This window comes from Nomia melanderi, chromosome 1 (assembly GCF_051020985.1).
Source record: "Nomia melanderi isolate GNS246 chromosome 1, iyNomMela1, whole genome shotgun sequence".
NCBI classification, from domain to species: Eukaryota; Metazoa; Arthropoda; class Insecta; order Hymenoptera; family Halictidae; genus Nomia; species Nomia melanderi.
The window spans coordinates 15,721,317-15,733,367 of record NC_134999.1 but is presented as its reverse complement, the minus strand read 5'-3'; the positions used below and the strand labels follow the sequence as shown (position 1 = coordinate 15,733,367).

Here is a 12,051-nt window from a genome sequence, read left to right as displayed (position 1 = left end):
TCTGAAATATTAAATTTTATTTTAACATTCAGAATGTAATAACAAATCCACTTCGGTTTGGATATGTAAATTTTTTTTATTGAAGATATATTACAGTTTATAATACAAAGACTATAATCCAATGCAACAGAAATAAATTGAAGATCTTCGTTTGGACGGCTGTATAACAATTTATAACAGAAACTTTCGACATATTTTTTTATAGAATATGAAACGTCGAATTATATAAAAAATTTCACGCAATTAATTTTAAGTACAACCGTCTTGTGTTTAAGTAACTTCGTCTATCAGAAACAACACTTTTTTTGTTTGACAATACACAGAATCGTTTAAACTTTGGTAATTTCTAAACTGAAAATTGTTCTATGTAATACTCGACGTGTCAGTAATCGATTATGAAAATATTTATTCTGTGTATTTCAAATTTTAATACCTCTAAACTTTCGTTTATAACGTATAATATTTAATTTTTGTTTAAGGATTTCACTTTCTTATAATTCTCACGCAAAATTTGTCGTTTAGAGCGTTACACGCAAAACATCACATTATCGAGACAATATTTATTTCGTAACACGAATCTGTAATAATCATAAACATTCTTTTCAAGTCTCTTTTTTTCATACTTAAAGCAAAAACTTTTTTTAACATTTTTTCGCAGTTTATCTTATACAGTAGATCCGTAATAAAACGAACATACTGTCTAACATCTTTCACGGTGCTACTATCTTGAACAATCCCAAATACATTGTATTTTAAAATTCTTAAATCCTCCTGACAGTTGTGTCAAGAAAAAGAAACGGAACCGTACACGAAATCAAATCGAACAACTACGTATGATATGTACATGTTCTACACCCATCGAAGAAATCTATTTCATATTTTGTTTAAAATACCACGGCAAAGTCTTCGCGTACAAAGATTGTTCCAAAGAAGTCGTAAATGATTTTACGATGCTTACGCTAGGTATGTACGTTAATGACATGTCACGTTAGAATAACCGAATGCTTCATGTTTCAGAAACAACTTAAAACATTTAATACTTTTTACACGCAAAATTTCGTTCGACTTATTGAATACTGTTTTGTTGGCCTATCAACGGAAAGATCTGCGTGATTTTGCCAATGCCCTTGGTGCGACCCTCCCTCAACAAAAGTCGCATACCGACATGCAGATATTCTGGGTGATTAACGAACCTAAACAGCACAGAGGCTGTGTCGTTTGTCTGCAAACCTCTATCATTCGCATCCATTATTCCCTTAATGATGCACGTTTGCCTTACGTTTCCTACATGAACTGTCGTTTGGAAACCAGAGAATATTGCTGTCGCGTGGTACACTATTAACACAGTCGCCTAAAAATAAAGAAACCTAAAATTAGGCACGAACGGGAAGAATTACTTGCACGCTACATACGCATTTGTGCATACTTGGAAAAATAATGTCGCGTGTGGTTGATCCCACAATGATACCAAAACCATTCCCGGTCGCAGATGAGGTAATGGCGGGCTGCGATTATTTGGCGGTGCCAATGTTAAACTGGCACTCTGAGATGCTCTTACTAGGCAACAAGGAGCTTTATTACGATGCAGACTAACGACCTTGACAGGACTGAATTCCCCATCTGGCAGGGGTCCTACCAGCAGTCGAGTGCCAGGAGCGATCGCTCCTTTTACGAGCAATCCTCCTAAAACAGGTTCGTTTAAACCTGCTACCCTATAATGAAAAAAATAAACAGATACTTCCAGTGCAGAACATATAACGTAAACCTCCATGTAAAGGTTGCGAATGATAATCTGTAGACGAACCTGAACGTTTCATCGATTTGAAATAAACAGGATTCAGATTCTGAATCTGTCGAGTTGACATCATAAGGTGATAAATTCTTAATAAAATTCGTCAAATCCTCTAAACCTTCGCCAGTGACGCAACTTACATTGAACACTGGTATTACATCCGACTCATAATCCCATGGTACGTGACTATCGTTGTACATTACTAATTGTTTAGAATAACCTTGTGCGCTAATTGCATTCTCCAACTGACTTGTAGTTTCTGCGGTACTACAAAAACCGAGGTCTATTTTGTTTAAAACTATGAAGAATGGAAGTCCCAAAGTAAGACACAAAGCCATGTGTTCCTGCGATGCTTCGTTCATAGGTGGCGCTACGACTAGCATGACGTGATGAGGTGAGTATCCTGGATAATAAAGTGAAATGTTAATTTAGTCCATTATAAGACTCATTACTACCATCGGAATAATACCTAATATCAAAATACCATACCGGTAAGACCTAGAACCGTTGTTCTTAAATATTTACGATGTCCAGCAAGATCTATAAAAGTTACGACTTTTGAAGCGTGTTCGCATATTTCTTCAGCGGTTGCCATTTCCGCGTAATTCAGTACATGTCCTTCGTTATCGAACCCTATGATTTCATGTGAAATCGATGAAGTGCGACCAGTTTTTATTTCATGAAGGTGTCGCAACATGTTTAACCTTGCTCTTCCCCTACCATTATCTAGTTCACCTTGTGTTAAAACACCTGTGTACATTATGAATATATTAGCAATTATACCTTGGTTGTAGCATTATCAATGAAATGAGCGATAAGCATAGCAGAGTAAACTCTATATTTCTCTACCTTAAACGTCCTCTGCTAATCCTCTCACCTAAGAGAGTTGACTTCCCAGCATCCTGTGCACCAGTCACAGCAAGTCTCAGATCGACAATACTATCCTGATCCTCCCTGTCTCCTTTCCTTAATTTTTTCACCAAAATCTCTGCTACTCGCTTTTCTTCTTTATTGTTACTGTGTGTGGATATATCTTTATTTTTAGAATTGGCAAGCCTTTCACGCAATATAGTTGTTGTTGCACCTAGTCTAGCTGCCATATCATTTAATGTTTTCAAGGATGCTTTCATGTCCTCTCTTGTTAAACCTGTTAGTCTTCCATTATCTTCCACACCTAATCATAAAGGAAAAAAAGAAAAATTAATATAATACACAGGCAATTCATATTTTAAGTTTACAAAGATAAATTGATTTGTACCGATTTGGTAAATAGCTTCCCCATGACCCTCTCTAAGTCTCCATTTCATCTGTGTTACTAAATGTTCGAACCGTTGACTAGATGGATTGATTAACTTTAATTTGTACTCAACATTGCCTTGTTCTGGCTCTGGTGGTAGTCTTTCTTCTTGGTCGTCGTCAGTGCTTGAATTCTCACAATCCGACATTCCATTTCCTTCATTTTCAGAGTCATTCCATGTATCTTTTCTCACATTCGTGTGACTATCTGGGTCAAACAATTCCAAGAACGACTCCATATCTGTAGGTATAACATAATAATTTATACAAAATATCTATTTCTATGTCATACAATAAGAACAAATTACTTTAAAGGTAACTATTGAAATTATAAAAAAACCTCATAACATCCTTCCACATTATTAATAAAAATCCTACATTATATCTACATCCTTATAAATTTGTATGTTATAAGTGATGACATCAAGTTACATCATTCTTGGATGACAAAAAGTAGAAGCATAGCTCAACAACCTAATACGTCCAAGGTATATGCGAATGATGATTATAGTAAACCGAATTTTGCAAATAATATAATTGCTTATCAGAGAGATTGTTCTTACCATGAAAAACATTTGGCTCTGAACAAAACATTGTTTTTCGATTTATTATCTTTTATTGTATGGGCATATGACTGTTGCATCAGACGCATTATTATCGTAACGATTTCGGTAATAAAATTATATCGGAATTTTATACTTCATTTTCTACATCGTACTCGCTTTCTTCGCGAAGTAAAATTAAATCGCTTACGCAAACAATGCATTAGATAAGGCCATGTGTTTCGGTCTCGGCGTATACCTGCGACTATATGAACCGCGACATTACTTTAATTCGTCCGTAAACAGCTCTCGTTATCTCACGTTTAGATCAGTATTCTTTGTACAGTATTCAAGGTTTGATTGAACTTGAATCGCGTTCAAAAGAACGAGATACGTGGAAAATGTTTGAGCGCGCCAAACCAACATATCGTATTACGCTTCAACAGCTGTATACATATAGATACAGTACTGGGATTGATACCGCATAGATATTATCGTCAGTCTACAAATTTCATTTCTTCCCTCCTCTTTGTATCTTGAATATATTAATTTCATCAACATTTTCGAAATAGAACATTTATATTTCGAATAAAAATATTTATTTTTTTTTTTAATTTATTTTCCATTTCTTATTGTCTGTCTTTGGATAAGGTCACTACTGAGTTGTTTATGTATACAGTAACACATATTTGTTGTTACAGTTAGATGTTTCTTTGCAGATATATTAATTACACATTGAACTTCCATCTTTAATAATATTATAACTCCAATGACTTTGTGTCATTAGAATAAATCAGATATACAAAAGTGATTCAATACTTTCCATTTATTTCCTTCCCCATTAATGACATGGTATTAATTATCAGAAATACTATCAACATTGCAAAAAAAGAAATAATAGGAAAAAGATATAATGGTTATCTTAAAAGAATGTTTTTATAAGGAAAACTTGAAATATAGAAACAAAACGAGACAAATAATTTGAAAAATATAATTGAAAAATAAAATATTGTATAGCTATATAGTATAATAAATACATTATGATATTTTCTATTTATTAATAGTTGACAAGTTGAAATTTATTAATAGTTGACCTAACGTTGATGATTAATAAATGACTCAAGATTAAGCTATTATAACATAGAATGTTTACAAGTTTTTGATATTATTGACTAAAATTATGGCATAGATGTTTCAAAATTAATACATTTATTTCTACATTCATGAAATATTTAAAAAAATTCTATTGTTTATGATACAGCTATTCGCTTGTATCGATTGGTATTGTTCCAAAAAGCGTCGGTAATGAAAATTTCCCTCAATTATTTAAGATTTCGATGCTTCCCATCGAACACTTATATATTTCAGTGTTTGTGTATATCACGTATATAATATTAGTCCCATCATTACAGATGCATTGCAACCAACGATGAATACGATGAAAACAAAAGTGTATGCAAACAAAGTAACCGCAGAATGCTGACGGATATCTGAATGCATATGGGGCTGCGGCAAAAAGCGATTACGTTTGCAAAATCGATAGCGACTGGGTTCCAAAAGAATCCCGTTAGCCAGTTTACGAGTGTTAATAAATGAAAAGTGACAGCTACGTGACAGTAAGAACACTTGGACATGTCGCGTATTTACATTCGATGATTTAATCAGAAACGGTGTAAGACTTACTGCATCTTACAAGCTGCAGCTTTTCCTGCCGCCGCTGAGCACCGCCGAAAATGAAATTTCGTTCAACACGTCCGGCGATATTGAATAACACACGCACCTTTCACTTTCCCTCCCGTTTTTTAACACTCGACCGTGCGCAAATCGGTCGAGATCAGCCCGTTACCAGCCCCGCTGTATCATCCTGCTCGAGCACGAAACAGACTTGTTCCAAGTTGATGCAATTCTTAGATGACGCTAGAAACCTGTGACAATAGTTCTTCACTTCATCGTTAGATGGCCGTCGATCTCTATTGTCCTCGCTGCTGATACTTCATACTATACTCCAATATATACTGATAAATGAATATGTTTCTCAAAAACTTTCCTCGATTACAATTCCAGAAAACCGAGATTTTAATATAGGATTACGGGAGTATAACATTTTGTGTATTCTGACATGTTCTTGATGACGACACTTCTTTACTGCACTCTTACAATACGTATTGTAAATCCGTGTCACTGATAACTACTAAAACATGGTATCTGATATAAAATTTTGGTCCTGCTTCATCTAAATTAAAATATCATGTATATATATTCGCTAAGTTGTTTCTTTTTTTATTTTATTTAATTATTTTGCTTGGGATGAGAACATATTCAGCAAAACAAAAATAATATTGAGTATATAATAATAAATACATAAAAAAATAATTATTTTATACTATTGTCAGTGAAAGGATATAATATTCATTCAAAATTCTTTCAAACATTAGATACAAATATTAGAATTATTTCATTCGAATAGTTAAATATTCCGCGAAGTACTTGCGAGAATCAATTGCCGTTTATATCCCTCTAGTGAAGAACTCACGAGACTCCACTACGGACGCCTTCATTGTGGCTCCACCTTTAGGGTAAAGAATTCATTAGTTCCATGGAAACGTAGGATAACAGTTTCTAACAGCCTCGTTCCGGCCATGGAATTCATTTAAACAAAACAAACGCGTCGTTTGTCAATAATACGGAAGACACCGTCGCTACAACCGATACATCTAACCTCTCCGAATCTCTGGGGAGCCGTGCGATCGGTCACGGTGTCCGGGATCGTGGAATCGCGTACCCGCGCATGATCAGACGGGAATAAATCTTTCTGTGTCAGAAAAATTCTGTCGCTGTGTGTATGCCTTAAAATGATACACTGTCATCTGTGAAAGCGTCGCGAACGTAAACAAACTGTCCGAACGCGGTGTTCTCGTGATTCCGCGTTATTCTCATTTTGCTTGTCTCGGCACAGTCGCGGCTAGTATGACCACCGACAGGATTTGTTTTCGTGCGACTGGACGGCTCCCTGTGCCCGCAATAATGCGCCGTCAGCTGTACAACCGTGTTTGTTTAACGCGAAATGCTCGTCCCTCGTAAAGATTTGCGTCGCTTTCGGTGATGATATGGAGGAGGACCGGGCCACGGATCGGAACGCACTGTGCCGCGATAAACTTTTATTTACATGTAGACTAAGTCGACGAGTATAAACATGGCCGTCGCACTTTGTGTTGATTACTTGTGTCAGTTCGGGATCAAGGAAGTCCAGCTAGAATGGAAATAATGGACGGAACTCGTGCATCCGAATTATCCAGGTAAATGAGACGGTTCCGTCGTTGCTGGACGTTTCTCCGCTTTCGCCCTTTGGTTACGCGGCTCGCTTTACGCGTCGATTCCGTGCATCTTAGCCTCTTCGTCCGCGTATAATCGCGCACTCGTGTATTAAATATCTTCGACTAGGTTTATTATTTTCGTTTTTTTCCTTACTTTTCTCGTTTGCTTTTCGATTCAGTTTTTCTTTTCCTTTTCATGTAGTCGCTCGAGGGTGATTGAACCTTGCCAGACGTATGTCATGCCACATTGTTAACGCGTAACGCGATCGCAATCATAGCTCAGCTGACTACTATTGACCTATTGGTGTTGCTGTCAGGAGGAAGTTTTCAGGGCTGTTTTGTAACGAAACCGTTGGATTTCCCACGGTTTTTCATTTATTCCGCCGTGACGATCTCCGTCGCTGAAACGATTGTTACTTGTGTAGTGGATTTTCCGTTGCGTTTGATTTAAATAAGTGTGCTAGTGATGTTGTATTCGAGTGTCCTCAATTGTGAGTGTTGCATTTTGCAGCAGTGCACACAACCGACGCATTTTGTGCAATGTATGTGCACGTGTATTTACGTTAGTTGATTGTTATTTAATGTATTTTGAGTGTATTTCTGGAAATGTTTATTATTTTATTGTTTTTCAATGGTTTATTCGACCTGGAGGTATTTATATTGATTGTAGCACCACAAAACAAATTTTGTTTATGTATATAAAAATTATCAGTTTGTTTGTTAGTTGGTCAATAAATGTATATTGAAATATATATGTGTATTTATTTTGGTTCAATCATTTACATTTGAAATTAGTTTGTTGTTTGTATGGTGATTCTCAATAATATGTGTTTTTGTGTAGTTGAAAAACTTATACAGAATGTATATGTATAATTATATTATGAAAACTTTGAAAAGAATTATTATTGTTGGAAGCTTGCTTGTATTATTTATTGCTGGAAGAAAATAATGTTAAATATCAGCCCTATTTACTTCCTGCTACCTTATACTTTAATCTTTGCTCTCAATACATGCTGGATATTAAAGGTCATCTGTACAATAATAAACACCGATAACAACAGTATTCTTGGAGATTCGTTTGCATGGTTAATTTTATGTTTTGAACATGTAACTTGTTGTATAAAAGTGAAAGTAAAAGCTTTATTTTCTGCTTTATTTGCATTTTAATATAAACATTTGTATTTAGTGATTGTTTTAGCATTTATATTAGTAATATGCTTTGTAATTTTGCAATAACTTTTCTGGAAACAATTTATATTCGTAATTAAAAATGTATGCAATTCATGTGCATATCAGATGTAAATGTTTATATTAATGTTTTAATTTTATTGTTTATAATGTTGTCATCAGAAAAGTTGATTAAGTAACAGCTAGTATACTTAATATTGCTTTTATGCATTTGCTTGCAAGAAGCTATTTTTAATAGATGTAGTGTTTACTCACAGCTTTCAAATTGATTAGAAATTTCAAAGCATTAAGAAAACAATTTATTTGTGGACTTACCTAATAAGATAATCATTATAAATAGATAGTAAATAAATATTTGAACATATGATGACTTTCAAAAATGTATTCCTTTCAAGCTTCGATAATTTCGTCGGAAATGGGTGAACAAATTTTCGAGCATTGAGATATCCATTTAAAAGGCGCTTCCGAATCAATGCAGAGCACTTTCTAGGTAAATATCGTATGTTAGCTAACAAAGTGAAAGTTTCAGATGCGATCGACGACTTTCGTTATTTTTACGTAAACCACTACAGCGCGTATGGAAGCTTCTTTAAAAAAAATTTTGGGAAACAAATGCTCCATGTTAGAAAGTTAATAAAAATTTTATATAAATAATGAATATAATAAACAATGTTTGTTTCGCAACTTTTTTAAAAATATTTAAAGATTTTATATAAATAATATAAAATTATTCATTTTGTTTCAATTTGTAAATAGAGTTAACTATAATGCACGTTAGTTATTAATTGTTCATTAGAAAACAATGAAAAGGTCATATTTATAACAGTCATTGTATTTGACTCTGATACTTTGAAATATTGATATTGAAAAATATTTGTTTTTTAATTTCTACTTCAGGTAGAGTTTACGTATAGAATTATGTGACCTTTTACAATATAACGTTAAACATTTTTAATGGCAAGGTTCAAAGTTCATATGTAGTCAGCATCAAATAGAAAGGAGTAATCTTCAAGATATATTTATAGTACCCTAGTATACTAATGATTTCAGGCTGTTGTCTGGGTGAGCAATGAATGTATTCCGAATTTTGACTCCATGTGTATTACAACGAAGACGACCAAAGGAGGTACATAATTCCGATAAAAGGGATTGCTGGTTTGTGAAAAGACGGCGCGGAGATGCTTCCTACATGATACATAGAATGGGTGCTTCTGCATCGTCAAGCATCACCAGTGTAGGTGGAGATTCAGTCCAAGCAGCTAGACTCTCATCTAATCCTGATCAACATGGCATTGCTATCAGGTAATTACATATTTGTTCTCTTCATTATCTTGTTTGTTTTTTTGTAGTTTATAGCCCCAATTACTGCTGATATAAATCCATGTAATTAAGCATAGCTGTTAATATCCTCGGAATCTTAACAAGAGCATTAAATTCCAAACTAACAATTGCAAAAAGGATTCTGTGAAAAAGTCTGTTTTATTTTCAGGGAAAAGAAGAAGAAAATGACGGGGTTCGCAACGTTAAGGAAGAAATTCATTCGAAGACGCAGGTCTTCGAAAGCCTGTGATCATGGTAGAATAATCAGAGATTTAGTGTCAACATGGAGTCATCTAGAGGCAACGGCTCTTTTAGAAGAGTACGAGGCCTTAGCTGCTCTAAAGGATTTACATGTACAAGCCGAATTAGCTAGACCACCAGCAGCAACGTATAAGCAAGACTTGTCAATGCTATACGATTACAAACACTGTTCTGATGTAGATCTCGTTTATCGTGGAGCCTGTTTTCCCGTTCATAGAGCACTGTTGTCTGCGCGTTGCCCATATTTTAGGGACCTGTTAGCTGGTTGTCCAGGTACACAAATGTTTGTCTTTCTTTAAACCTCAAAACTACTTTCTAAAGTACAATTATGTTCCATTTGAAATATCACCTTTGTAAATGATTAAAGTTTAAAGATTACTGCTTCAAACGCTAGGGTAATATTTAATTATTTCTCTTTTAGTGTTCTTTAAATGCTTCAATAAAAAGTAGTTAATTGATTGAAAAACTAATGACAAAGAAAGTTATTAAATGTGAATATACAGAGTATGCATTGTGTTTTAGGATATGGCGCCAGGATATGCCTAGAACTAAGAACACCGAATCTCGAAGTTCAAATGTTTTCGGCGCTGTTGCGCTATCTCTACACTGGTGATATTTGCCCACATGATGCAGCTGTGGAGGCGAACCTTCTACGACGATTAGGAGAAGAATTCGGCACACCGAACCCGTTGGAACACGATCTCAGATATTTACTGGATACTGGTGATTATGCAGATGCCGCATTAGTGTTCACGTCGGACAGTGATTATCAGAGACCAGATAGTGGGAGTTCAGAATACGGATTCCGGCCAAAATTAGAACTGCCATGTCATAAAGCGATACTTTCTGCGAGATCTCCGTTCTTCAGGAACTTAATACAAAGACGGACTAGATCAGGGGAAGATCACACAGAAAGGGCGCTTCATATACCTACTAGAATAGTTTTGGACGAGAGTGTAATTCCCAAACGATATGCCAGAGTATTATTACATGCAGTGTATTTAGATACCGTTGATTTATCGTTAATAATGAGAGGTAATGGTTGCGGAAACAGCGCTGGTAGTCTTGGGGAGGTAATTATATTCCACATAAATAATTTTAATTATCCAATCTCGATTATTAATATACCTTTTTTCCAATCTGGCAATGTACTTCATAAACTCCTTTGCTTCTATTCATTCTCAGGTTCAAGCTCTCACTCATACTGGACGTGTTCGACCAAGCCCCTTGGAGGAAGCAATGGAATTGTACCAAATTGGCAGATTTTTGGAGTTAGATATATTGTCACAGGGTTGTGAAGATCTTATTTTAGAATACCTTACATTGGAATCTCTACCAGCTGTGCTGAAGTGAGTTTCACATGAGGTCCTACTTTAAAATTTGCATCCCTTGCGTAACAAACTTCTTATCGTTTTGTCAAATTACTTATTTTTATTTTTAGATGGGGTAGTCAACCTCATGGATCTGCGTGGGTACACAGACAAGCGTTGCATTATTTGAGAGAAGAATTTCAGCCAGTCGCTTCCTCTTCTATTCTTCATCAATTGGATCACGCACATTTGGCGAACGTTTTGCAAAGTCATTTTTTGCAAGCTAGCGAGCTTGAAATACTGCAGGCAGTACTCAAGTGGGGGGAACAAGAATTGGTACGCCGTATGGAAGACAGGGAGCCTAATTTACTTAGTCATACAGTGCACTCCGTGACAAGGAAGGGGCTGAAGAAAAGGGACCTAAGTGACATAGAATTACGAGAGATTCTCAGTGAACTTTTACCTCTTGTCAGAATGGATCACATACTACCACCTAACAGTGAAGCACTGGCTCAGGTAAGAATCTTCGAATCTGCTTAAAACACGCGAATTCTTTATTTCTGTGTAAACTATAACGGAAGTGTTCTATGTGTTTAGGCTATCAGGAGGGGGTTGGTATCAACTCCGCCGAGTCATATGATAGGAGATGAAAGAGAGAACCTCCGTATGAACGCTTGGATAAGGGGAGGGAAGAAGAACGGATTTTTCGTAAGACCACGATTATTTATGCCGTACTATGAAGAAATAAAGGTATACATCATTTTACTTGTGTACGTGATGTTTATCGGCTTATAGACTTAACATTGGCCATCTTTTTACAGTCTTTAGTTGAGGAACAAATGGTCCAAGAAGCAGATTTGGTGAGATTACGAAGGCCACGGTATGTTGCCGATATTCCAGATGCCTTGTACATGGTTGATGAAAAGCCCAGACCAATAGGCACGGCTGGCGTGGATGTTCTCGCTGCTGCGTTTCCAGGTACTTTAACTGTTACTTCTTGATCGCGTGTTCTTTTAAAGAGAACTTGT

The 12,051-nt window shown here is 35.6% G+C and overlaps 2 protein-coding genes across 12 annotated transcripts in view; one reads left to right on the top strand and one right to left on the bottom strand.

Annotated features, from left to right (window-relative positions):
- Positions 1 to 56: 56 nt before the first annotated feature.
- On the bottom strand, positions 57 to 5,795 carry LOC116431093 (GTP-binding protein 2). Of its 2 annotated transcripts, none has more exons than XM_031986041.2 (7): positions 3,652 to 4,081; positions 3,051 to 3,329; positions 2,670 to 2,966; positions 2,282 to 2,542; positions 1,805 to 2,195; positions 1,427 to 1,712; positions 57 to 1,351 (listed from the first exon to the last, which is right to left on the bottom strand). In XM_031986041.2, exons 1-7 carry the CDS (start codon positions 3,680 to 3,682, stop codon positions 1,067 to 1,069), a joined length of 1,830 nt encoding a protein of 609 aa, XP_031841901.1. In that variant the 5' UTR covers positions 3,683 to 4,081; the 3' UTR covers positions 57 to 1,066. The 2 variants fall into 2 exon arrangements, with proteins under 2 accessions (XP_031841901.1, XP_031841902.1); XM_031986042.2 differs by lacking the exon at positions 3,652 to 4,081 and adding an exon at positions 5,314 to 5,795 and having other exon boundaries at positions 59 to 1,351.
- A 225-nt stretch (positions 5,796 to 6,020) lies between these two features.
- The window catches only part of LOC116431092 (BTB/POZ domain-containing protein 7), a 31,752-nt gene continuing 25,721 nt past the window's right edge, over positions 6,021 to 12,051 (top strand). For 2 of the 10 annotated variants that reach the window (XM_031986040.2, XM_031986038.2), the window contains exons 1-10: positions 6,021 to 6,926; positions 7,147 to 7,486; positions 8,528 to 8,622; positions 9,183 to 9,434; positions 9,622 to 9,986; positions 10,236 to 10,786; positions 10,899 to 11,062; positions 11,155 to 11,539; positions 11,621 to 11,773; positions 11,845 to 12,001. In XM_031986040.2, coding sequence (XP_031841900.1) covers positions 9,202 to 9,434; positions 9,622 to 9,986; positions 10,236 to 10,786; positions 10,899 to 11,062; positions 11,155 to 11,539; positions 11,621 to 11,773; positions 11,845 to 12,001 — 2,008 coding nt within the window. In that variant the 5' untranslated portion in view covers positions 6,021 to 6,926; positions 7,147 to 7,486; positions 8,528 to 8,622; positions 9,183 to 9,201. Of the gene's footprint in view, positions 6,927 to 6,978; positions 7,507 to 7,826; positions 8,076 to 8,527; positions 8,623 to 9,182; positions 9,435 to 9,621; positions 9,987 to 10,235; positions 10,787 to 10,898; positions 11,063 to 11,154; positions 11,540 to 11,620; positions 11,774 to 11,844; positions 12,002 to 12,051 lie in introns of those variants that run through there. The other 8 variants (XM_031986034.2, XM_031986032.2, XM_031986030.2 and 5 more) reach the window with 8 other exon arrangements.

What these genes read in the sequence shown, in the direction of transcription:
- LOC116431093 (XM_031986041.2), bottom strand. Translation starts at nt 3,682, where the DNA reads ATGTTTTGTTCAGAGCCAAATGTTTTTCATG. An exon ending in AGAGCCAAATGTTTTTCATG is followed by an intron (nt 3,330 to 3,651) that starts GTAAGAACAATC and finishes TTATACCTACAG; the next exon opens with ATATGGAGTCGTTCTTGGAA. An exon ending in ACGCGACATTATTTTTCCAA is followed by an intron (nt 1,352 to 1,426) that starts GTATGCACAAAT and finishes CTTTATTTTTAG; the next exon opens with GCGACTGTGTTAATAGTGTA.